Source organism: Scheffersomyces amazonensis, assembly GCF_036850825.1.
Source record: "Scheffersomyces amazonensis strain UFMG-HMD-26.3 chromosome Unknown RJT21scaffold_4, whole genome shotgun sequence".
Lineage (NCBI taxonomy): Eukaryota > Fungi > Ascomycota > Pichiomycetes > Serinales > Debaryomycetaceae > Scheffersomyces > Scheffersomyces amazonensis.
Window position 1 is genome coordinate 237,542 of NW_027042744.1, and position 25,835 is coordinate 263,376.

Sequence of the window (25,835 nt, forward strand, 5' to 3'; positions counted from 1 at the left end):
AAGGAGTAACGGTTGCAAGTTTCCCTTTATGATTAAAGTCGTAAATTTAGTTAGCCAGATCTAGATATTTGAAGCGAGATCCGGGCCGACAGCACGTGAGCGGCGCACCCTCGGTCGGTCGGAACATCATCATAGAAAACCTTAAAAAAATTCTTTTCAAATATCCCAGTAGATTTTCCAGGTAAAATTGATAAATCACTAACATTACTAAATAAGACTTTTTATAGCTTTGACTTAAGTAGTTGTTAGTGGAACAGCAGTGTTAAGTAAATAGAATAATAAATCAAAAAATAAAATTAGAATGACTAATAACAATTCAACAACTAAAGAAGAAAAGGAAAAGGTATCAGCACCTCCAGCATCACTTGTTCCTGTACAACCAACACCACTTAGTTCAAAAGATAAAGATACTAAAAGATTAATAGTTGTATTATCACAAGCATGTCTTGAGACTCATAAAATGAATACTGGAGGTCCAGGAGGTGATAAATATGCCCTTTTAAATTGTGATGATCATCAAGGTTTATTAAGAAAAATGGGTAGAGATATTGCTGAAGCAAGACCGGATATTACTCATCAATGTTTATTAACATTATTAGATTCTCCAATCAATAAAGCTGGAAAATTACAAGTTTATATACATACAGCTAGAGGAGTTTTAATAGAGGTTAATCCAAGTGTAAGAATTCCAAGAACTTTTAAAAGATTTTCAGGATTAATGGTTCAATTATTACATAAATTAAGTATTCGATCAGTTAATTCTGAAGAAAAATTATTAAAAGTTATTAAGAATCCAATTACTGATCATTTACCAACTAAATGTCGTAAAGTTACTTTATCATTTGATGCTGAAATTAGAAGAGTTCAAGATTTTGTATCTACATTAGATGAAGATGAAAGTATATGTGTATTTGTTGGAGCTATGGCTAGAGGTAAAGATAATTTTGCTGATGAATTTGTTGATGAAAAGATTGGACTTTCTGAATATCCATTATCTGCATCAGTTGCTTGTTCTAAATTCTGTCATGGTTGTGAAGATGTTTGGGGTATTTTCTAATAAACATAACCAATAAATAACAATAACAAAAACATTTCCTATTTAGTTCTACTACACAGTATATTTATCCATAGTCATTTTAATCTATATATAATCATTTAATATAACAATGTGCATTAGTATGTATATTCTCCATAGTTAAGGGTAATAAGGGTCTAAGTATTTTTTTCTAAGCGCACTATAAAGAGGGCTGCAAAATTATTGTTAACTATTGCAAATTTACTGTTACTTCTTCTTCTTCTTTACTATTACTATAACTATAACTATTACCATCACTTCAAGTCTCTTTGCTTTCAATTGTTATTGTTATTGTAATTGTAAGTGTCTAGCTAATACAGTATGGCTCATATCTTACAAGCATCTGCTGTTCACACTTTAACCGCTGGTCTTACCGCTGGTTCTTATGTATTAGATAAGTTATATTTAAGTGATATATTAGATTTACAAATCTCCGCTGCTTCTGTTATCCCCCTTACCACATATCCAACTCAATACTTTGTTCGTCAAAATAGAAAGGATAAACAACGTCATATTCGAGTATTTGATGGAAATGGTAATCAAATATATTCATTTGAAAGATTATCTTCAATGAATCCTGTTTGGACTATGTTAACTTATCCTCAAAGATTAGAAGTTGCAACATTATTTATTGGATTTACTTCTAGATCAATTGATTTCCATAATAAAGTTGGATTAACTCATAGAGATATAGTTACAGATATTAGTTTAAAGGGAGCCTTTAGAAGCTTTTACCTTAATGATGGAGCTAAACATTCATGGACAACTGGTTCAAAATGTTTAGAAAAAGTTATTAATCCTAATGGAGGAATTGAAGAAACCAGAGAACGAGTTGCCAAAGTTAAACTTATGAGACAATTTAAATTAGATTTTGAAGTCTTAGTAGATGAAGATAAAGTTGATAATGAGATTGCTTTGGCTACGGCTTTTACATCCATGATAACTCAATGGGGTTATGGAGAAGTTACTGGAACTATTGGTCCTACATTCATTCCTCAGAGAACTTTACCATCACCATTACCATCATCACCACAAGGTAATACTGATGAAGATCATAAGATTGTGCTTGTAATTGAGAATGGAGCTGGAGCTGAGGTTGAAGTTGAAGCTGAAGTCAGTAATGAAACTGATTAACTAATTGTGTAGAAAGGAGGTATGGTTCCCTTACAACCACTACCACCAGATTTTATTGAATAATTATAATTATAATTTATTGAAACAAACGATTTCATATATACTATACTATACTACAATAACTAAAAGTACAACTACAATATCTATTCGTCCATAACCCCTTCTTTACGTAATACTTTCTCAATCTCTCTAAATAAAGTATCAGTAGTAGCTCTTGACCCCTTAACTCTAACACAAACAATTTCCGACTTTTGATTAAAGTCTCGAGTATTAACTTTAATTCTAAATTTACAACTCTTTAAATTAAATGAATTATTACGTGATATAGATCCAGTTATGGTATAACTGTGTAAATCATTTCTTAAATCCTTTAATCCAAAATTAGACCAGGAATTTAATAATGCAAATAAGGCAGTAGCCATTTCATGTTTTGGTAAAATGGCATTGAACCGTTTAAAATCTGCCTCTAATTTCGAACTAGTAGATAACGAAGATAACCAACCAAACATTCCTCCTCCTGAAGATTTCTTAACTTCAATAGATCCAGCTCGAGAATCGGCTGGCGATGGTAATTGAGTTACTCCATCTTCCATAGTCTTTTTAGATCCCCAAGATAATTTTCTAAATATACTTCTAGATCGTTTATCTTCGGCATTAGGTCTATTAGTAGTATCGGCTAAAGGAATCTTACCACTGGTTGGTGTTGGTAAACCATTTCCATTAGCATTACCAGTACTATTACCATTCCCATTATGAGTTGAAGGCTTGGGTTTACGAACCTTTGCATAAGGTTGCGGTTGAGGTGGCATCTTCTGAACATCCGGTATTAACATGGATTCGGCACTGGGTAACATGGATTTAGTCTTTGTCTTTCTGGGTGGTTGACTCGATCTCTGTGATTTATTATCGGGTAATTTAATATGGTCAAACACATCCGTTACATCTCCATCGGCATCTTCATCATCTGAATGATGCTTAGAGTGATGTTTACTGGATCCATGACTCTTTCTATTATGAACACTATCATTCTTAGTTGCAAAAGTATAATCATCGACCTCTTCTTCTGTATCTTCATTAGGTAAATGAGGCAATTTAGAGGAAGGTCTTTTGGTGGTGGTATTACTACCATTTCTAATAGTGCTATATCGAGAATTTCTTCTACTACTTGAAGGTCCATAATAAGACACTCTTTTGTTAGCAAGATGTTCATCAAAATCTAAAATAGACCCTTCATCTAATGGAGCTTCATCCTCATCATCTTCTTCAACCATTCCTGCCTTATCTAATCGATCAGCAAAACTAGTTCTTAATCCAGGTAAAGTCCCATTGGGTTCATGATCATTATGATTATGATCATGATCAGGATGAGGACTTAAGATGGAACTCAAATCATGATATGATTCCTTAGTAGAATACATCGATAATACCGATAATCTCTTATTAGAATTAGTGAAATTCCGAGACTTTCGAGTAACATTGGGAATCTTAACATTACCAATTAATGTCTTGGGTTCATTGACGGTATCTTTCTTAACTAGACTGCCCTTTAAGTTTAATTGACTATTTAGTAATCGAGATTTTTTGATTTCCGACTGATATTCTTCGGCTAAGTTCGATCTATCCATCTGAGGTTCTGGCAATTCGTAATCAGGATCATTTTCATAATCGTCATCCTTAGCAACTCTACCATTACTACGATGATCGTCAATCACAGAGATCATTGAATCTCGGTTATTACGACTAGTACTATTGCCAGTACTATTTCTACTACTCTTATGAACCATAGACTCTCTGTGAGACTTCCTATGACTCTTCTTCATGTTCTGTTGTCTCCATTCATGTTCTAAATCATCCTGCGCTTTGTTCAACTCTTCATTTTCATACGCTTGCCATAACGGATCCAATTTGGATACGGGTCTTCTGGTTAAGATTGGAGTCTGTCTTCTTCTGGGGATTGGCTGAGTGACTGATCGACGCTTGAGGTCTTCAAGATCTGCTCTCGTTAATTCATCTGTGTCTTGACTGTTACTGTTACTATTGCCTTCCGATAATGATCTCAAAGCAGGCGCATACTTCGACTGTCTCTTTGGTTGTCTAATACCATTATCAGTAATGTCTATATCACTATTATTGGCTGCTTCATCTTTAGTATCGTCTCGAATGAGTATACTCAACTTTCTCGAACTCAATAAAGACCGTCTCTTCTCTCTCCTCTTCTTCTTTTCTAATTCCTTTCGAGCTCGTAACTCCGCTTCATATTTCTTACGTTCAAGTTCCATGAGTCTCTCATACTCTTTGGCTTGTTTCTCTTCTTCATCTATAAGATTCTCATCGTCTTCATTATACTCTTCTTGGTTGAAGATCTTGTCACAGAGAGTTGCAAACGTAGCCGATGTTCTTTTGGCTTGTTTATCAACATATTCCCAATCACTGTCGCCTGCCAATTTAGCATAGGTAGATAAAAGTTTGGTGGTTATGGAGTTTCTCTTTAGTCCATTGGTCATAGAAAGTCTCATGGACATTCTTTTCGATAACCGGTTTTTGGATCCACTACGTTTGATGACTGAGCTTCTCTTATTGTTGTTATTGATATTGTTATTGATATTGTTATCAATCTTGGCAGAGTTCATTAACTCAGGCACAGGTGCTTCCTTTGGCTGGTAGATAGACGTTCTGCTCTGGGCCAAATAACTGTCTTTAGATGGTAAAGAAGGAGGCATGGAGGGATATGAACTGGACGTTGAAGCTGGTGCTTGAGGAGCTTGAGGAGCTTGAGGTACTTGCTGATGTTGAATGATTTCATTATATATGTTTCTAGGCACTACGGGGATTCGAGTAGTGTCTTCATATTGTTGTTGGTATCTTCTAGGAGACTTATAGGGAGACTTATAGGGAGACTTATAGGGAGACTGTGTATACGATAATCTCTTTCGAGGAGAGTTCTGCACACTTGAACTGGCCAGTATTCTTCCATTATGTCCATTGATAGCCGACAGTCTATTGCCGGTGGTGGTGGTGGTGGTTCCATGTTTATACTGGAAAGATGTCGGTCTAGAAGCACTGATCTGACTGTGTCTCTTCTTTTTCGGAGTGCCTGTGGCCTTTCTAGACCCTGAACGAGATCGGGCCGGAGTGTTCTGGACTGAAGGATCATCCTGATTATGTCTATATCTCATTAATAAAGCATAGAAGGTCTTTTCGGGGTTAGGCCCATTCTTTAAGAGACATTTGATAATGTCTTGTTCGTCTCTGTCGTGCCATAAGATCGATAAATTCAGTAAGATTTGCTTATCGATATTCTTTATAGATCCTAAAGATTTATAGGCCGTTTCTGGATGAGGTAACGATTTCACACTGATAAGATCCTCACTAGGAATAGGGTATTTCGTTAATAAAGGATGGTTTAAAATGCGTTCAGTAGGGATTCTCTTGAGGGGATCAACGGTTAACATCTTCCTAATCAAATCCGTGGCTTGAGGACTGATTTCTTCGGGCATTTCAAAGGTTCCAGCCTGAACTTTTAGTAATAAGTTTCGAATATTTTCATCATCAAAGGGTAATCTTCCACTTAATAAAGCAAATAAAATGACTCCACATGACCAGACATCCGAAGCAGCTCCATGATACTTTAATCCACTAACAATTTCTGGCGCAGCATAATGAGGAGATCCACAAGAAGTTTCTAATAATTTCCCATTACTTTCTAAAGCAGCCATACCGAAATCGGCCAATTTAACATTTAATGAAGCATCCAATAATAAATTCTCGGGTTTAAGATCCCGATGACATATCCCCAATGCATGACAATAAGCTGTTCCTAAGATAATTTGTCTAAAATACTTTATAGCTTCGACTTCTTCAAGGGGTCCTCTTTCCACCAATAAATCAAATAATTCTCCTCCTTCAACGTATTCTAATACTAAGTAAAGTGCCTTAGAAGTTTCCCATACATCATATAATCGTAATACATTTGGGTGAGTTAATAATTTCATAATTATAATCTCTCGTTCAATTCCATAAGGTAATCCAGCATCATCAGCCGATCTCTTATGAGGCACTTCTTCATCATGTAATTCTGATTTACTGACTACCTTGACGGCTGCTTTCTGGCCCGTAAGCTGATGCGTAGCCAACAACACTCGTCCTGTAGCTCCACTGCCTAAAGTCTTGCCTAACTTCCATGGTCCAATCTTCTGAGGATGATTATGAGATGTACTACCGATGGTGGCTAAGGAGTTTTGTCTTGAGTGATATGACATATTTGATTTTGAATTTGATTTTGATATCACACTCTTCTCTGTACTCAAATCTACTCGGTCAATGGTTAATTACACGGAACTAATTGGGAGGGAGGGTGTTTGTTGGAGTTTTATAAAAGTTTTGGAGTTTTAGTGAAATTTGGATAAAGTCGTGCTATGTGGCCAGAAATGTATTTACATTTCAAATTGAAATTTTTTACTATGCGAGAAAACGCGACGCGTCCTGAACTTTAAGGGAATAATATAATTATTTTAAGGCACCTCCTTTTTGCGGCAGTGGGTCGACAAGTCCACTTTTCCTAATTGGGCATATTAATGATCGTCTTCGTCAATGAGATAGCCGAGTATGCATTTAATAAAGGGAAAGGGTGGTAGTGAGGGATGAGTTTGTGTTATTATGGGATTACTATGGTATTACTATTATTACTATGGTATTACTATTCCATTACTATTGTATTGTTTGTGTTATTTGTACTATTACTATTACTGTTACTATTACTATGTGTACTCCGTAAATGATCTCATACTATACTGTATATAATGTATACTATACTATACTGTATACTATACTATATACTGTATACTATACTGTATACTCTACTGTTCTGTACACTGTTCTGTACACTGTTCTGTATACTGTTACTATTACAACATCTCTACTATACTCCATTCTGCAATCCAACGTTGTGACTTCCTCGAGGCGATGGTATATCTCACTCAATCTAACAGATGCAAAAAATATCCTGTACATTCCACTGGAAAACAGCATAGACAACTGACTTGCACATAAGTACTTATACTAGCACTGCAAAGTATTCGTATTCACTATACTATCATTGACTACAGCACTGACTATACTAGCACTGACTATACTAGTACTACTATACCTCTGACTACAGCACTGGCTATACCGCTGACTATACTAGCACTGACTATACTAGCACTGACTATATTAAGTCATCAGATCATTATCATTAGTAAATGACTCCTATATTGCTCTCCAATCTCAGAGCCCCATACCTGTAAGCAACTCTAATTGATTGGTAAGATCTTGATCAACCAATTTATTTTGTGCTCTACTCTTCTCATCCTCTTTTAATCCTTCCTTCAAACTCTTCACATCCAATGCACTCTTAGGTTTATCAAGAGATTTACCAAGTAATTGTGTAATTTCATTAAGTTCTTCAACATTAGCATTTAATTTATCAATCTTTATCTTAGTTGCTTTAGATTGTGCTTTGGTTATTTTCAAACTCTTCTTCTGTTTACCATTTTCTTTCCCACTCTTCCCCACTTTGTTACTCTTAAGTACTTCTTGCCGTATACTTCCTGACTTTTTAACCTTCAGTGCCATCTTATTCGTTCTTGTTATATATCACTATTACTACTACTGATTGTCGTATTCCTCATCTCATTTTAGTTAAGTAAAAAAAATTTAGTGTGCACTATATGCAGTCCCCCACAAAAAAATTTAGTAAGTGAAAAAGCTCATCTCCAATATCGAGTCTATGAATAATATCATGAACTCATAGTTAATAGATACATACAACAAAATAAAGTAGTAGTAAAATATGGTTTCTAGTTATAATCGTGATAAGCCATGGGATACACCCGATGTGGATAAGTGGAAGATTGATGAGTTCAAACCTGAAGATAATGCATCAGGACTTCATTTTGCTGAAGAATCCACATTTATGACATTATTCCCTAAATATAGAGAACAATATTTACAAAGTATATGGAGTGAAGTAACTAAAGCTTTAGATAAACATTATATTAAATGTGAATTAAATTTAGTTGAAGGATCTATGACAGTTAAAACCACTACTAAAACATTTGATCCAGCTATAATTTTAAAAGCTAGAGATTTAATTAAATTATTAGCTAGATCAGTTCCATTTCCACAAGCCGTTAAAATTTTACAAGACGATGTTGCATGTGATGTTATTAAGATTGGGAATTTTGTTGCTAATAAAGATCGATTTATTAAAAGAAGACAAAGATTAGTTGGACCTAATGGGAATACATTAAAGGCAATGGAATTATTAACTAAATGTTATATATTAGTTCAAGGTAATACTGTTAGTGCTATGGGACCATTTAAAGGATTAAAAGAAGTTCGTAGAATAGTTGAAGATTGTATGAGAAATGTTCATCCAATTTATTATATTAAAGAATTAATGATTAAACAAGAATTATCTAAAAAGCCTGAATTAGCTGAACAAGATTGGTCGAGATTTTTACCCAGTTTTAAGAAAAGAAATATTGCTCGTAAGAAGAGTAAAACATCTAAAAGAGAAAAGAAAATTTATACTCCATTCCCACCTGCTCCAACTCCTAGAAAGATTGATTTACAAATTGAGAGTGGTGAATATTTCTTAGGTAAGAAAGAAAAGGCATTAAAACAATTACATGAAAAGCGAGAAAAACAAGAAGAAGTTAGTGAAATAAGAAAGCAAGAAAGACAAAAGGATTATGAAGCACCCACGGAAGAAGAGTATGAAAATAAGTTATTAAAGAAAGAGAAGAAAGAGAAGAAGGATAAGAAGGATAAGAAGGATAAGAAAGAGAAGAAGCATAAGAGTAAAGAGTAAAGAGTAAAGAGTAGAATAATAATACAGTTTAAAGATTACAGTTACAGTTACAGTTTAAATAGTACAGTTAAATCTTAAACGTTTATTTTCTAGTTGTATAGTAATGTCATGTTAAATATTAAGTTTATATGTAGGGTTGTAATTGTGAATATTATGTCGCACTACCCACTACCGGTTGCAGCCGTATTTTGTCTTTTTTCGGATGCGGATACCCTCTTGCCTAAATGGGTAGTTCCCCTTTAGTGTCGTAAATAAACAAATTAAGCCTTTGTTTTGATGCCTCCTGCACAGAAGCTTATAAAATTGCAAATTTATCAACACTGATCTCTATAGTTACCATAAGAGACTGTCTGTTAGTGTTACAAAAGTTATTAAGAGTTACTAACAGTTATTAAGAGTTCTTAGTTCTCTAGTTACTATTAGTTACTATTAGTTACTACTAATTACTCTAACATAGTACTATACTAGTACACTAGTACCTAGCACTCCACCATCTAGTATCACTACCATCTAGTACACCTCATCTACTAGACCCCTCATCTACTAGACCCCTTCTAACACCTCATCTACTAGGACTACTCAATTTACTAGTTCTACCACCATGGACACTTCACGACTTGATCAGATATGTGCTCTTGTCAATTCCCTCGAACACAAATCTAATCAAGTATTCACTACTGCCAGTCAAACTTCCAGTCTCCTAAATACCTTTAGTCATTCCATTACTCAACTCAATCGAGAAGTCGATGATATAACTCATCAAATGGAAAATAACTATACGTATGTTCGAGAGTTTACCAATCTTTACGAAAAGGCCTTTTATCTTGAAACTTCCATAACTTCGAATGATCATCTTACCAATCTTGCAACCTTTGATAATTTGGCTCAGGAGTATAAGTTCCTTCTTGATAAACTATCGCATAATGAGAGTATATCCACCATCAATGATACCAGTACCAGTACCACTAGCACTACAACAACTATAGTCAAACCTATATCGAATAAGATATCTGTATCCAACTTACAATTAAAACCTATACGATGTAATAGTAAGAAAGTGTATAAACGGAAATCCAAGTATAGACTATCCGGGATATTCAATGTCAATCCTGTCAGTATTAGTACCAGTAATAATAATAATAATAGTACTATTAATAGTAATAATAATACTACTAGTAATACTACTACTAATAGTAATAGTACTTCTAATAGTGTCCCTGAATTGGTTCTGTCTAGTAGTACTAATAATTCATCACTACTTAACAATAGTGATCTAGATCTAGACCTCGACCTAAACCTCAATCTAGATATGGGTATTACCAATCAATTAGATACAGATACAGAAACTATCGCTACATTGCCAACACTGCCGGGATCAGAGAAGTTCTATAACTACAACTACAACTACAACTGCAACTATAAACATCACCGATCCAATTCATTGCCTGAAGCCAATAGTTCAGGACTCTTTGCGTTTCCAACACCTCCCGATAACGATGAACAACTTCGAATCAATCGTCTTAAACACTTTATAAGTTTTGGAAATCTTCATGATCTACATCATTCTCCTGCATTAGAAGAACCAGAACCAGAAACAGCTTCTATTAATTTAAATTCAACTATAGAATTAGATAACTTATCCATATGCTCGGAAGTGTCTACGATATCACCCCCCACTACCATGACTACCAAACATCTACAAAGTGATACATTTGAGAATTATCTCCGGAAATCTCATATCGATCTCCAGCAACTGTTCCCCAATATACTTCGGAAATCTTCATCGTTTGATAGTTTCTTAAGTGAAGCCTTTGAAGAACCTCCACCTCCACCTCCACCACATCCCCAAACTTATAGAATTCATAATCCCATAGAGAATATCCATCTCAGTACGTCTCAATTCGAATTGGCTACCGAGACTACTGAACCCATCTACTCTCGAAAGAAGAAACGAGTCACCTTTGAAGATGATGATCCTAAACGGAAACTTAGTGATATCATCTTAGCCAATGAGAACATTAAGAAACAGATGGCTGCCCCTCCGTCTCCGTCTCCATCTCCCACAAGTTCTTCAAATTCAAATTCAACCCCTTCAACTCCTACAAAGTCAAAATCAAATTCAAAGTCCACTAACTTCTCGTCTCTCTTTGGCTTATCACTAATATCTCCCAAGAGAGATCCTTCTACAACTTCTGATGGTTCCACTACCACTACCACCACCAATACTATAGAATTCTTTGGTAAATCTCTTACCGATAGTCTCATGAATCTCGTGAGTACTCCCACACCTCCTACTAAATCTAAGTCTAAATCTAATTCTAAATCTAATTCTAATTCTAATGGAACTCCTGATAAAATTAGAGATCTCAAGAGGAGATCTCGTCAATTTGATAAATCTAAATCTAAATCTCTTTCAATCTCAATCTCAATCCCTAATGACAATCAATCAAAGAGATTACCTATTAGAATTCCTAAACCTAATGGAGGAGCTTATTCTTCAAGTCTCACCATTGGTCCTAACCATACTACAATTATTCATCATGGTGAATCTTCGGTATTCCGAAAACCTGTCATGAGTAAAGTTAGTCATCAATCACTAAGAGAAGCCTTATCTCAAAGTTTATTGGAATAGACAACAAATAAATAAATAAACAATTAAACAAATATTCAAGGTCAGTATGACTCTTGATTTGTTTAATTAGAACTAATTCTAATTCTAATTCTAATTCTAATTCTAATTCTATAATGCATTAATTATTAATATACATAAATACTTTGACTTTTATCTACTCTATTCAAATCCTTCATTAGTGAAGATTCGTTTAACTTGACTTTGAGAGCTATTAAGACTTCTTTGAATCTTTCTCTCCTTTAAACTCTTGGATTTATTGGATCCTTTCTTTGACATATATGTAATTGATGCCTTAGATCCTGAGGCAACTTTATATTGTTTACTAATAGTCACTCCTGAAAAATGCTTTTTACCATCTTTAATCAGAATTCCTTGTTGTTCTTGGAATGATTTAAATGAACTAATGATTGATGGTTTTTTAAATGAGGGCATAAAACTATCATCTACATTATCTTCATCATCATCATCATCTACATCAGTATCAATAGTCGATTCAATTGATCTCTTTCGGGAATTAGTTTCTAATTCAACTGGTGGACTTTCCGATCGTTTACTAGTTAAATTACTTAAACTTTTAGATTTTAATTCTTTAATATCAATGGCATCTTCATCAGATGATATAAATCCATGTTGCATATTGGAAATCCTTTGAATATGGTCATAATCATTATCATTCTTCTTATGTAAGAAAGATAATTGTCGTTGAACAAAGGCTTCTCCGACTTTGATGGTCTTTTTCGCAGGTATTACGTCTTCTTCTTCTTGTTGTTGTTGTTCGTCTTCTTTCTTTCCTTCTTCACCTTCTTCTGAATCTTCATCTGAATCATCTAATCGAATAACCGTAGGTGCTTCTTCCTTGAAAAATGCTTTGGCCTTTTCACTCTTAAGTAAAGCTTGTACTTGTTTACTTTCAGCCAATCTTTCTCGTTGCTCCTTCAATCGTTGTCTTCTATAGGCTGCTAATAATTGATCTTCTTCATCACTTAATTCTAAATCTAATCCATTCCCAACTTTCTTAGTTAATCGATGATTTTTAATATCATCTAATAATTTTTCAAGTTCCTTTTGATCTTTAATTTGATACTCTTCCATAAATTTCTTTCGGATTTCTTCATCCTTTAAATCAATATTCAAATCATTATCAATCATTCTTTCATCTTCGGAATTAGCTTGATCAGATAATTCTCCTTCAATACCTCCTAATCCTTTCCATTCATCTTCGGATTCTTCAGCTTCTCCTTCAACCATATCTTTAATTCCTCTTCTTTCCATTTCTTTTCTTCTTTTACGTTGTTTAAGTTCTTGTCTTCTGATCTTCTCTTCATACATCTTAATTTTCAATTGTATAGCTTCTTGATCTTCTTCTTCTTCTTCTTCTTCTTCTGCTTCTTCTTCTTCACCTATATCTTTCAAAACCGGTTGATTCTTTCTTACAAGTTTTCTTCCTGATCTAACTTTTGATGGGGTAATATCATCATCTTCTTCATATTCTTCGTCAGGTTGAATTGGTTTAACAATCACTTGAGTTTCTTGATCAATTTGTGTTGATTCAAAAGTATCAACTTGTGTTTTAATCATACTATCTACTTGAGTATATGTTAAATCATTTTGAGTATTTGGAGCACTGATTTCTTTAAATGATGGTAAAGCTGCTTGATATTCAGTAAATGATTTATTATTTAAATCTTCAATTTCAGTTACTTGCGATGTATTATCTCTTGGCTTTAAATTTTGAAATAATACATAACTATCATTTCTATCCATAATTCTTGAATTATTATCATCATCATCATCATCATGATCATTAATAATTTGAGTAGATGTACTATCAATTTTAAAAGTTTGAGAGGATTCTCCAGTGGTAATTAATTCTTCAGGAGATAATTTATTATCCAGTTCTTTAGTTCTTTTCCCTCCAAACATATAACTATCATCATATCGAATATCTTGAGCTGGTTCTTCATCTTCTGATAAGATGATTCGTTTAGCCTTTCTTTTGCTAAGAACTTCTTCATCTTCTTCTTCGGCATGTGATTCACCTGATCCATTCTCTGATACATTATCTGATTCATATTCACTATCTGGAACTTCACTTTCTGGTACATCACTTTCTGGTACATTTCCATCTTCATTAAAGTCTTCATCATCTTCATCATCTTCTTCATCATTAGATTTCTTACCTAAAAGTGCCAATTTAGCCTTTTCACGTAATTTCTCTCTCATTCGAATCCTCCGAACTCTTTCCATTTCTTGTTCTAATAAAGATCCCATTACTTCTTCATCCTTTTCCATTTCTTCTAATATTACATTATCAGTATTGGTAGATTTATTGGCTTTTAATTGCATTATATTGGCCCTTTGTAAATCTAAAAAGAAATCTTTAGAATCTTTGGCAATTGATTTATGACCTAAATTTTGAAATACAATATTCAGAGGTAATTTATTTTCATGCATTAACTTCTTTTTAAAGAATTTTTGTTTAATGGCTATCTTTTGATCTTTTGATAATTCTGGTATAATAAATTTTGGTTTATTTTTATTAGTTGATATTGAATTTAAATTTTGGTTTTGGTTTTGGTTTGAAAGTGGAGAAGATAATGGATTAAGTTCAGTATCTGAATCTGAATCATCTAAATTTATAACTTTTTGATTAATCTTTTGCTTTAGTGGAGTTGAATCTTCTTGATCTGATTTAGTTGGTGAAGAAAGTAATTGTCTCTTTAAATCTTGAGCATAACGTTCTATTGGATTTTTACTTTGAGTGGGGGGAGGAATGACTGGTTTCTTATTAATTAGTGCTAATACATCGAGTTCTTCATCTTCTTCATCGGATGATGACAAATTAAAATTAGAATTAGAATGAGAATTATTTGATTTTGATCTATTTTGTACTGGTGAAGTATGAGGACTTGATACATTATTTGGTTCAAGATCTAATGGAGAACTGGGCTTTTCGGGATTTTCATCATCTTCAAAGGCATTCAATAACTTTTCCTTGGTAAATACCACTTTCTTTTGAAATTCCGGTCGAATATCTCGATGTCTCTTTTGAATATTAAGAAATTCTTCAGCTTGTAAAAGCTCTTTAGTAGATATATGATCGGAAGTATTGGCATTGGCATTCGATACTATTGAATCATTAATATCGTTTAAATCATTTTCTTCATCAGTTAATGTAGATTTAGTTAATTCATCATGTAATTGTTGATCTTTATCAGCTTTAGCCTTTTCTTGTTGTTCTCTTTCGAGTCTTTGTTGTTTCTTTATGGCTGCCAATTGTTGGATTTTGGCAAGTCGAGCTTCTTTTGATAATGGTTGATAGTTTTCTTTATCGGATTCGGTGATTTTGTTAATTGGTTGTGTATCAGTAACTCTGTCAATTGGCTGTATAACTCTGTCAATTGGCTGGGTATCTTGTGCATCTTGTGCCTCAAATTCACTTTCATCCACTGCCAATTGAGGAAGTTTCTGAACAGCCTGAGTTAGTATAGAAGTGCCTAAATTGAAAGTTTCTGGTATAGATTGTAGACGCCGTTTAATTCCAGCAAGAACACTATCGTGGTCAACTTGTGGTTGTAGTTGTGGTTGTGGTTCTGCCTCTGACAGACTCGACTCATCCGATGAATCTAATTGGTTGGCTGGCTCCAACTCGTCGATGGCACTGAGGAGGTCCATCTCTACTGCGTTTTGGTGGTGATACGTACTTAGTTTGGTGGTGATACTTAGTGAGTTATGGTAATGACCGTCAATTTGTAAGGGCAGGAAGGGCTGCCAAACTGCCTCCTTTCCTAATTGGGATGGGAATCGCGTTTTAGTGGTTACGCGTTTTTCTTTCTTTCTTTGTTTATTCTTGTCACATGATCCCCATCACATGCCCGCTTTGTTGGGCCCATTCCTTTTTCACATGCTTATGTTTATGGCTTTTTCCCTCGTATAGCTCACGTGCGTTGACAAAAAGAAATTAACCCACGCCCACCCAAATTTTTTTTTTTCACTGTGGCTCTGCGCTCGCCCAGCCAATTATGCAGGACTCAGTCAATTAATATATATACGGGAATTTTTCACCATTGATAAAATTTTTTTTACTACTTGTCTACAACTTGTTATCATTATCTCAAGTAGTTAGTTAGTAGTTAAGTCAGTCAATAGTTAAAATGACATCAGCTAAGGAAACATTTTTATTCACTTCCGAATCTGTCGGAGAAGGTCATCCAGATAAGATTTGTGATCAAGTATCTGATGCTATTTTAGATGCTTGTTTAGCCGTTGATCCATTATCAAAAGTTGCTTGTGAAACTGCTGCTAAAACTGGTATGATTATGGTTTTCGGTGAAATTACTACTAAAGCTCAAATTGATTTCCAAAAAGTTGTTAGAGATACTATTAAACATATTGGTTATGATGATTCTGAAAAAGGTTTTGATTATAAGACTTGTAATGTTTTAGTTGCTATTGAACAACAATCTCCAGATATTGCTCAAGGTTTACATTATGAAAAGGCTTTAGAAGATTTAGGAGCTGGTGATCAAGGTATTATGTTTGGTTATGCTACTGATGAAACTGATGAAAAATTACCTTTAACTATTTTATTAGCTCATAAATTAAATGCTGCTTTAGCTTCTGCTAGAAGATCTGGTGCTTTACCATGGTTAAGACCTGATACTAAAACTCAAGTTACTGTTGAATATGAAAAGGATGGTGGAGCTGTTATTCCAAAGAGAGTTGATACCATTGTTATTTCAACTCAACATGCTGATAGTATTACCACTGAAGATTTAAGATCAGAAATTATTAAACATATTATTCAAAGTGTTATTCCAGAACATTTATTAGATGAAAGAACCATTTACCACATTCAACCATCTGGTAGATTTGTTATTGGTGGTCCACAAGGTGATGCTGGTTTAACTGGTAGAAAGATTATTGTTGATACTTATGGTGGATGGGGTGCTCATGGTGGTGGTGCTTTCTCTGGTAAAGATTTCTCTAAAGTTGATAGATCTGCTGCTTATGCTGCTAGATGGGTTGCTAAATCTTTAGTTAATGCTGGTTTAGCTAGAAGAGCTTTAGTTCAATTTTCTTATGCCATTGGTGTTGCTGAACCATTATCTATCTATGTTGATACTTATGGTACTTCAAGTTATTCTTCTGATGAATTGGTTGCTATCATTAAGAAGAACTTTGATTTAAGACCAGGTGTTATTGTTAAAGAATTAGACTTGGCTAGACCAATCTATTTCAAGACTGCTTCTTATGGTCATTTCACTAACCAAGAAAACCCATGGGAACAACCAAAGAAATTAAAGTTTTAATTAAATTAAAACTTGTCTAACAACTACTAAATTTTTATACTATTTTGTTTTATTGATTGTTTCATTAAAATCCATAATACTTAATGACTAATGTAATGAATGACTCATATGAAGATCATCAATCTCATAAAAGATTCAATGCTCAACTCGTTGTTTCTTACTAAAATTAACTACAACTACCACTAGAAGTTGATTGCTTTTGTTAGCATTCCATTTTTTTTTATATTTTTTACTAATTACATCACTTTTCTTCTTGTACAACCACTTTTTACTACTTATACTTACTGATAAAGGATAGAGTTTTTTATTGCATTTGGGGTCCTCAACGGACAATTAGGTTATTAGATAGAATCTCTTATAGATAATACAAGTTGATTCTTTAATTATTAGTTTAGTTGTAGTATTAATAATCTATGGGTAAATTACACTGGGGATTCCATACCCCATTAAAGTATTTAAAATAACTAAAACACGCAAGAACTAGCCCAATTAGGGAACCGAATCCAACGTCAAAGAAATGATGTCTATAATCCTGAGTTCTACTAAGAGCAATATAACATGCTAATAGTATAGGAGTTGCGAATAATAAGTAGAGCCAAAGGCTTAACTTTCTCAGTTCATGAACGACTCGGAATTGTCCTACTAACCATAATGATAAATAGAGTAAACCCGCAAATGACATTGATGAATGACCCGATGGCGTAGATTTCATACCATCCATTAAATACATAGGACCAAGTGGAGCCGTACATACATCGATATCTACAAGTTTATTAGGAGGAGTATGTGGAGCAGGACCACAACGACTAAGGAAATCAGGACGAGGATTACCGATCCAGCATTTGAGGATATCAGTGAGTACAGCAGCAAATACAACACTGAACCATAATCCGAGATTGGATACTTGAAGTAGATGTAATTTATCAAAGAATGAGGGAGTGGTGGTAACGGTAGTGCTGGTGGTACTACTAGTGGTAGTGGTAGAAGCAGTACTAGTGTCCTTAGTAGAAACTTTAGGAGAATGCACTAATGACACTATGGAAATAAGTATCGAAGGCACAATTAAACTCCACAAGTATAATTCATTATCAGTAAACCTCTCTCTGATAGCGAAGGGATGAGCTATTCTCGAATCCAGTACAGAGAATTGTCTCGTGAATGGTGGTGCTGTCTCTAACACGTTGAAAAATACAACGATGAGTACCACTACGGTAATCCAGTCAGGAATGAACTTTTTGAACTTGGATGATGTGAAGTACAACTTCATGGTGATGATAGTAGTGGAAAGTAGTAGTAATCGAGAGATTTACCAGTAATTCTACTGTAGTGGTGTTTAATTCACGTTGGTAGTGCGGATTTATCGGTGGGTGCTGTCGCTATTTCGATACTAATTAAGTAATGATATTGAGATGCTTATATAGTGTTACAGATTCTGGTCATTTTCAGATGAGATGAGTTAGTCAGAAGCGCAATATCGGATATTGCCGTTCATAGCTTCTTTGTAATTACAGAAGCGCAAAATGCCTTTCATCCCGGTATAGGTATTCCTAATGAATCAGACTCATAGTCATACTAGTTCGCATTACCTTTCCTGATGGGGTAATTGTTTGCTCGGATTGAATGCAAAATTTTATTTGCTACGCCTTTCGAAGAAGGTATGAATATGGACTTGAACATCATCGACAGCATCAATGCATAGGAGAGATCCCTTTATACATTACATACTGGTCTAGCATATAGTTTAGCATATAACTTAGCATATTAACATTCATTGGGTGTTTACTTAGTTACTCCTTGGCTTATAAGTCTTGGATTGTATGCAGTACTGAAATTCGAATAGATAGACGAGAATTACTTTACTTACATGTAATCACTTAATAATAAACACGTAAGATATGACAGAATTCTACCACATGTTCAATTAACCTTAAAGGGTAAGTGTTGTGGGGATTTCATGATCTTATTATTATCAATTGCTCTAGTGGAAGTATCATAGTCGTCGTTAAGTTGGTTTCTGTTGTGAAGTTGAAATAAATAGTGCTTGCAGAAAATTAATGACAACCAACTGACAATTGTCATTTTGATAAAATGTCGGATTTTTTTATACTTTTTTTTAATTATTTTATTTATTTATTTTACTTTTATTTTTTAAACGTTTAACATCTTCTGCAACATACCAAAGCGTTTGCCATTAATATAACCCATGTGTTCTTCCTGTTAATTGCTTGGTTTCGGTTAAAGCCTTCCAGACGAAAGGGATATTTCATTACATTATCCAAAGCCTATTCGTAACATACTTTTCGCCGAATCGATATTACACAAGAATTACTGTAGGTAATTATATTCTATATGATAGGCCAATTGAGTCACGAATTGTAATTGATCAGATCATTGATCAATTGACTTCTTCTGAGCTCCTATCTATATTGATACTTACATTGGCGCAAACGGTTATCTGTATATTGTTCATTTAAGGATCAAATAATAAAAATAGTAATGGTAATAATAATTATAATCCTATATCTCATTCATTCATGGGGTGTACATTGATTATTAACCACAAGTATTATTATGTCACTAATCATTCATTCTAGCAAGCAAGCTGTCCCCCACTAAATCTCTACTTTACGAAATCAATTGTTAACTTATAATATTATACATTAATAACTAATGTAGGTAAAGTAGCAATTGACTTCATTCGGTCTTGTTACTGAATCGGATTCCGCGACTACCACAATGGGATATATCTGCGATTCACGTCCTCCCTCCCTATTTCTTCCTATGATTTTCAACTGCAACTGCAACTGCAACTGGAATTGGGAGAGACCAACTCTCATCGGCAAGTTTGATCCTCTTACGTAAATGGCTTTGGATATAAGTCTACACCTTTTATACGGAGTAAGCACCTCGTGGGAGTTCAATTTAAGTATTACTACTTTAATTAATTTTTTAATTAAATCAAAGAATTATACTTACGCTTCTAAAACTTTATAACAAATTGCCTTTTATTATGATTCTATATACACAAACATTGAAAGATTAAACCCGTACTAAGCTTATAATGCACACTATGGTAAATACAAGCTTTAGATTTTAAAGATATAAACGTAATTATTAAATTAAAAATGAAAGAAGGAATTAAAAAATGATAGCTATTGTAAGAAATAAATAATTAGTTATTTACTTATTGCTTTTCTTCAGAATCATAAGATTCTTCTTGAGTAGCATATCTGTCTTTAACTAACTTGGTGGCATCTAATTCACCGTGGTATTTTTCACAAATTTCTTCTAAGGTCATTCTCTTGGTTTCAGGAATCAATAAAGTGGTGAAGATACCTAACAACATGAATAAAGCGAAGATTTCCATGACATGTGGTAACCAACAGTTTGGTTCGTCCTTAGCACATCCGTGGTTAACTAAAGTACCAATACAGGTTTGAGCAATAATGGCACCAACTTTACCGGAAGCAGCAGAAATACCATGAGCAGTAGATCTGTATCTGGTTGGGTAAATTTCACCTGGAATAATGAAAGTAGTAGAGTTTGGACCGAAATTTTGGAAGAATTGGAAAACAATGTAAAGACCTAATTTACCACCTTCAGTTAATCTGTGGTAAGCAAAACCAATGACACATAATAAGACAGTTAACATGAAGAAACCGAATAATTGAATTGGTTTTCTACCAACGGTATCAACAGTAGCAATGGTGGCCCAGTAACCTGGTAAAGCACCGGCACAGACTAAAATCAAGTTACCAGCAGCAGAATCGTATAATTTAACGTAAACATTAGAAGAACCAGCGTAACCAATAGTTTGTAAAATAGTAGCAGTGTTTAAATTCAAACCGTAGAAAGCAACATCTAACATGAACCAAGAACCAGCAGTACCAATTAAAATCTTAGCATGTCTCCATTGAGAGAAATGAGCAAAGAAATCAGAGAAAGAAGCCTTTGGAGCAACAATTTCATGAGCTTCAGAAGCAATGGCAGCTTCAGCATCGGCAACCTTTTCTAAGGTGTCGTGTTCGTTAACATCAAGAGCATATCTTGGAGATTCAGCAATAGTTAATCTATAGTATAAAGCAATAACACCTGGGACACAACCGAAACCAATTAAGATTCTCCACATTTGATCGTTAGCCTTGATACATCTACCAACACATTCAGCACCAGTCTTGGCAAATTCTAAGTCATCTCTGTAGGCAGCAATAACAACGATGGCAACAATACCACCCATTAATTGACCTAAACCTTGGTTAGAGAAAACAGCAGCCATAATAGCACCTCTCCATTTGGTAGTAGAGAATTCGGAAGAGATAATGGAAGATAATGGATAATCACCACCAATACCAATACCCATAACAATTCTCATAGTGGTGAAAATGGCAACGAAATTAATGGCTGGAGATTGACCAAGACAACATTGTAAAATAGTAGCACAAATAATGACAATTAATTCTAAACCATAAATCTTCTTACGACCGAAGAAATCAGCAGAGAAACCGAAACCAAGTTGACCGAGAACGGTACCAACAGAAGTAGAAACCTTAATTAAAGTAGTGGTGGAAGCTGGCATGTTACCTTTCCAGAAAACATAAGCCATCATAGATGAACCTAAGTTAATGGCGAAAATATCATAAGAATCGGTCATGAAACCAACACCGGCAATCATAATCATTTTCAATTGAGTCCATCCAAATCCAGCATGGTCAATTTCTTCTAAAGCTAATCTTCTTCTTTCTAAAGGATCTTCAATATGGGCAAATTTACCAATGTAATCCTTGAAGGCAGTTTTACCACCGGAATTGTTTTCGTGGTATTCTTCACTAATGACGTTTTGAGTAGACATTTCTTAATTCTATTAATTATCTGGAAGACTGATCTATGAACTGATGAAGATATAAAAAAAACAATCCCGACAAAAGTTGGTATTCAATGGGGAATTTACAAACTATTTATATTATTGCAATTCAATTGATATACAATTGAAATATAGGGAAAGGGAAAAAGAAATTATGGGCAGAGATAATTCACAGAGATGTGCTTAACTTAAGCATTTACCAAAAAAAATTAAATAACAAAGTATTTTTTACTTTTTCTGCATGCATAAAATAAAAGACAAAAATAAAAATCTAAATTATTTTTTTTTTTTTTTGAAAATTGCCTTTCCGTAATTTTTTAATATTGGATAGTATACAGTACTACATTTAGGCGGTTTTGTCACCTTCTTGCAGCTAGACTTCACTAGCTAGAGGCTTAATTAGCTATGTCACCGTGGGTAGGTAACTCTCCTGGTACAGAAATAAAATTCTAAGCATTTTACCTTATGTTAGAGAATTTATTTAAGGATCTCTGGGCAGGGCACCAGAAACTTCTCGCTACAGAGTAAGTTTTTCTCGGTACTGCTAAATCATTCAGCAAAGAAAAATTTAATTGATATAGATCCTTCGAAACACTAGTTAATATTCTATTTTTTTCTTAGAATGGATATAATATCCTTTAATCCATCAATTGAATTTTTCTTGTCCATATAAACCTGTCAAAGTTTTCGTATATTAGTATAGGCAAGATTTCATGTATAGGACTTATATGGGCTAACCTTAACTTGATGCAAATAATTAGTTGGGGTCAAAAAAATACGTGTGCGAGAAATGGAATTGCCTAGCCAGCTGTATAATGCCTTACAATTCTTATTTCACTATTAAATCAAGTATTAGGTTATCTGATTTTGTCTCTCTTTGAAATGTCAATTAAACAAAAGTAACAAAAGTAACCAAAATTAATATTATAATACAAATTGATTTTGAGAAGAGGTCTCGTGGGCCCCCTGCTGCACTTTCTAATATGGTTAAAGTAGAAATTTCTTTTTAATTCCTAAGTTTACTAATTTATTTTCTTAAAATTATAGAAAATACCTTAAAAATAATAAAAGACCGTTTTGTCGTGAGTTCCATACTTAATGCCGTTGATGCTTTGCAGGAGAGAGATGGCCCACCTAGAATGTCTAATCTTTCTTACGATACCTACCAGACTCATGAGAGATTGTAAATAATTCGAATTGTCTTGTGGACGCTGTAGTTCATTGCTTCTATAAACGATTAGTAAATCAATTCATCTCCTCAATTCTGAAACATGTTGCTTAACTTAAGAAAGTACTACCATTTTCTAAAACTCTTAAGCTGACAAAACAGACAAAAATACCAATATAGAAATAAAAACTAAAAAAGAAAGAAATAATAAAAGGAATGAATTAAAAAATATCATTTCCTAAAGCAGAGATCAGAATAACCCGCCGCCGCTAAACTGCCGATTCTCTAACTTGGTTCATATTCAGTTTAAGAAAAAGAAAGAGGAGCTACCTTCGGTATATTGAAATGGATCCGAAGGCTACATTTTTCTGAGTAATCGAAGTAAGCGAAAACGAAGTCAATTGTTCTTGTAGATTCTTCCAATTGTACTAACCAATAAAGAAATGAATAGTTAGGGAGTCAAATATCTTCTGATAAAATTCTAAAGCCCCGTCGCCAATTCGGGCTCCATTCCCGTATTTTTATGTATGTCCTAGACTAGGCAGATTTTCGGCGGAATCAAACAAGTGAAAATGGTGGTTGCATGTTGTACTTATTTGCTTGTTTGTTTATTCTCTAATACCTCTAAGTCCGAAACAATTCCCTGTATTGGTTAGAATTGGTATATTGACAAACACTATGAATATTGACTGCCTCCTTTTATAAACTTTTTACCAAACATGGGGTGTCGAATTGATTAATTTAGACCAAATAAACGCAATAAAATAAAATTCAAATTCCAATATTGCAAGTTTTAGCAGAATAGCTTCAGGGCTAAAACCTAAGACAAACAACACAATGAACAAGGCGAAGTTTATAAGAGTTACCCGAAATATGTTTTAAATTCATAGCCCATAATAGTTAATAAAATATTACCAATTATATCTAATTTTATTGCAGGGAAGAATATTTGATTGTATTATGCTGTTACGAGTTTGTGGTAATTACTTGGACCTCAACGGCTATTAAGCATATTGTGATACCAACTCATGCTTCTATTCTATAAGTATTCATTTTATTTGGTTGGGACCAGAAGGTGCTCCCAAATATTTACCAATCTACGGCCCAGATTATTAAAGGGAAAGATTCAACCTTATATATACTAGAACTTACAAGTCAAGAATTTTCCTAACTTCACAGTTCTCTTGTCATGCCACACTCAGGTGATACTAGCTCAAAGGTTTCATATTAGATTTAAACAATTTTTCATTATTCTCAGGAGTTATAACCTAAGCAAATATTTCTTGGATTTTGCAATCTGTATTTCTTGGTTTTTTCGTGCATTCTATATCACTGATAGGTTCAACTGTGTATACAGTCTTACAATAGTAGCTTATATTGAAAGTGGGGAAAGAAATTAAGCTTATATCTCTATCACGTCTTGAGCACTGCTTGGCATCCTTAAATCTTTCTAGTTTAACTGGGTTGCAAAATCCCCTTGGCGAGTTATTTGTTCGCAGTACCGACTGGTGCGACAAATAATCACTGCGAATAAATTACTGCTTAAAATACTAAGATACTGACTTTTACATTATTCGGAATACTTCTACTTATTCCATTATATATATAAATAATCCGTGATATATCAACCACAGTGGTAATGTAAGGATGATATGTCATGATACTTTTAAAAATTTGTGTGTTCGTTCCTCGCTTTAAATCTTGAAAAATAACTTCAAGAATGTTATTTTAGGGGGCTAGAGGAAATTAGCGACCATCCTCGCTAGGAATCAAAGATTTAGGCATAATTCAATTATAGTGAGAGAATCTCCTAGGCTGATTTTTATGAGAAACACAAAGACTATTTTTGAACTCGTGTGTGAAATTCCACTAATTGAGTTTTTTAGTAGACAGAGATCCCACGTGTACCTCAAAATGGATTTCGCAACTTTCTTGGCTGTTGCTGCAACCGACATAAAAACAAATTAAAAAATATTTTTAAAAAATATTTTTTCTATCTCTGAAAAGGAACGAGGGCCCACGTTTATCTCCAAAGAACATTACCCACGTGTGTCAATTTATCCATCTTTTTTATTATCTGTCAAAAGACAAAAACTAAAAAATTTAAAAAAAAAAAACATTTATGCATCGTATTTTCGTCTGCAGGATACTTTGGATTGGAGATGCAATTACAACAGTTCTAATATACGATCAATCCTTTTGCCATAGAGTTTCATATAGGTTTTGCAACGTTCTAAAACTGGAAACTCACCGGAATAGTTATTTTCTGTGAACCTCCTTTAGATTGCCATATTTTTTAATGTAGCTTAATTGATGGATAAATGTTCCTACAACTCTACCATATGCGATGGGTTAGTTGACGGTGATTGTTGTTTCCCGAGATTACTGTGAGTGTTTTTTAATACAAGCAAGATCCTAAATGTTCCTGCAACTAACTTTCCTTTACCTCTTTGAATTTATTTCCGAAACATGCTTATCTTTTTAAAATATTTATGAGCCAATCTGACCTTATTTTCAATATATCCGTGAGATAGTGTGACTATGAGAAAGAAATTTGCTTTTTCAACGCTATCAGACATTTCTGTCTAAACTCTGTTTATTGGCACAACCATAATGTAGAACTCATATGTCCGTTTGGTTTCTTTTTGTTATTTCTTTCTTTATAGTTTCATTAGAGTCAAGAGATTTGCTTCTCCACTCTAGTGTATTTGCATATCAGTAGTGCTGGATATTACTGATAATGTATTATCCTGCATACTTTATACATAAAAAATTACTTTTTTTTTTGAATGTTGGAGAA

General features: G+C 33.9%; 11 protein-coding genes across 11 annotated transcripts; 6 read left to right on the forward strand and 5 right to left on the reverse strand. All coding sequences in view use genetic code 12, as the record gives it.

Annotated features, from left to right (window-relative positions):
- Positions 1–186: 186 nt before the first annotated feature.
- NEP1 (18S rRNA pseudouridine methyltransferase) lies at positions 187–1,227 on the forward strand. The gene has a single exon (XM_064884406.1). It carries the CDS (start codon positions 302–304, stop codon positions 1,055–1,057), a length of 756 nt encoding a protein of 251 aa, XP_064737609.1. The 5' UTR covers positions 187–301; the 3' UTR covers positions 1,058–1,227.
- Positions 1,227–2,280, forward strand: RJT21DRAFT_38742 (uncharacterized protein). The gene has a single exon (XM_064884407.1). The coding sequence runs from the start codon at positions 1,397–1,399 to the stop codon at positions 2,207–2,209; it is 813 nt and encodes a 270-aa protein (XP_064737610.1). The 5' UTR covers positions 1,227–1,396; the 3' UTR covers positions 2,210–2,280.
- A 21-nt stretch (positions 2,281–2,301) lies between these two features.
- GIN4 (protein kinase) lies at positions 2,302–6,675 on the reverse strand. The gene is made up of 2 exons (XM_064885720.1): positions 4,010–6,675; positions 2,302–3,949 (listed from the first exon to the last, which is right to left on the reverse strand). Exons 1-2 carry the CDS (start codon positions 6,466–6,468, stop codon positions 2,353–2,355), a joined length of 4,056 nt encoding a protein of 1,351 aa, XP_064737611.1. The 5' UTR covers positions 6,469–6,675; the 3' UTR covers positions 2,302–2,352.
- A 251-nt stretch (positions 6,676–6,926) lies between these two features.
- Positions 6,927–7,360, forward strand: RJT21DRAFT_38781 (uncharacterized protein). The gene has a single exon (XM_064884409.1). It carries the CDS (start codon positions 6,984–6,986, stop codon positions 7,245–7,247), a length of 264 nt encoding a protein of 87 aa, XP_064737612.1. The 5' UTR covers positions 6,927–6,983; the 3' UTR covers positions 7,248–7,360.
- RJT21DRAFT_38780 (uncharacterized protein) lies at positions 7,361–7,859 on the reverse strand. Its single transcript, XM_064884408.1, has one exon. It carries the CDS (start codon positions 7,820–7,822, stop codon positions 7,475–7,477), a length of 348 nt encoding a protein of 115 aa, XP_064737613.1. The 5' UTR covers positions 7,823–7,859; the 3' UTR covers positions 7,361–7,474.
- A 119-nt stretch (positions 7,860–7,978) lies between these two features.
- Positions 7,979–9,207, forward strand: KRR1 (ribosome biosynthesis protein). The gene has a single exon (XM_064884411.1). It carries the CDS (start codon positions 8,040–8,042, stop codon positions 9,060–9,062), a length of 1,023 nt encoding a protein of 340 aa, XP_064737614.1. The 5' UTR covers positions 7,979–8,039; the 3' UTR covers positions 9,063–9,207.
- A 1-nt stretch (position 9,208) lies between these two features.
- Positions 9,209–11,774, forward strand: RJT21DRAFT_38784 (uncharacterized protein). Its single transcript, XM_064884410.1, has one exon. It carries the CDS (start codon positions 9,664–9,666, stop codon positions 11,692–11,694), a length of 2,031 nt encoding a protein of 676 aa, XP_064737615.1. The 5' UTR covers positions 9,209–9,663; the 3' UTR covers positions 11,695–11,774.
- Positions 11,775–11,796: 22 nt separating this feature from the next.
- Positions 11,797–15,461, reverse strand: GIN1 (chromatin-modulating protein). The gene has a single exon (XM_064883370.1). The coding sequence runs from the start codon at positions 15,367–15,369 to the stop codon at positions 11,854–11,856; it is 3,516 nt and encodes a 1,171-aa protein (XP_064737616.1). The 5' UTR covers positions 15,370–15,461; the 3' UTR covers positions 11,797–11,853.
- Positions 15,462–15,716: 255 nt separating this feature from the next.
- Positions 15,717–17,208, forward strand: SAM2 (methionine adenosyltransferase). Its single transcript, XM_064884413.1, has one exon. The coding sequence runs from the start codon at positions 15,849–15,851 to the stop codon at positions 17,004–17,006; it is 1,158 nt and encodes a 385-aa protein (XP_064737617.1). The 5' UTR covers positions 15,717–15,848; the 3' UTR covers positions 17,007–17,208.
- Positions 16,971–18,598, reverse strand: DPP1 (Dpp1p). Its single transcript, XM_064884412.1, has one exon. It carries the CDS (start codon positions 18,271–18,273, stop codon positions 17,410–17,412), a length of 864 nt encoding a protein of 287 aa, XP_064737618.1. The 5' UTR covers positions 18,274–18,598; the 3' UTR covers positions 16,971–17,409.
- A 1,321-nt stretch (positions 18,599–19,919) lies between these two features.
- Positions 19,920–22,020, reverse strand: PHO84 (phosphate transporter). Its single transcript, XM_064881892.1, has one exon. The coding sequence runs from the start codon at positions 21,853–21,855 to the stop codon at positions 20,191–20,193; it is 1,665 nt and encodes a 554-aa protein (XP_064737619.1). The 5' UTR covers positions 21,856–22,020; the 3' UTR covers positions 19,920–20,190.
- Between the last annotated feature and the right edge of the window lie 3,815 nt (positions 22,021–25,835).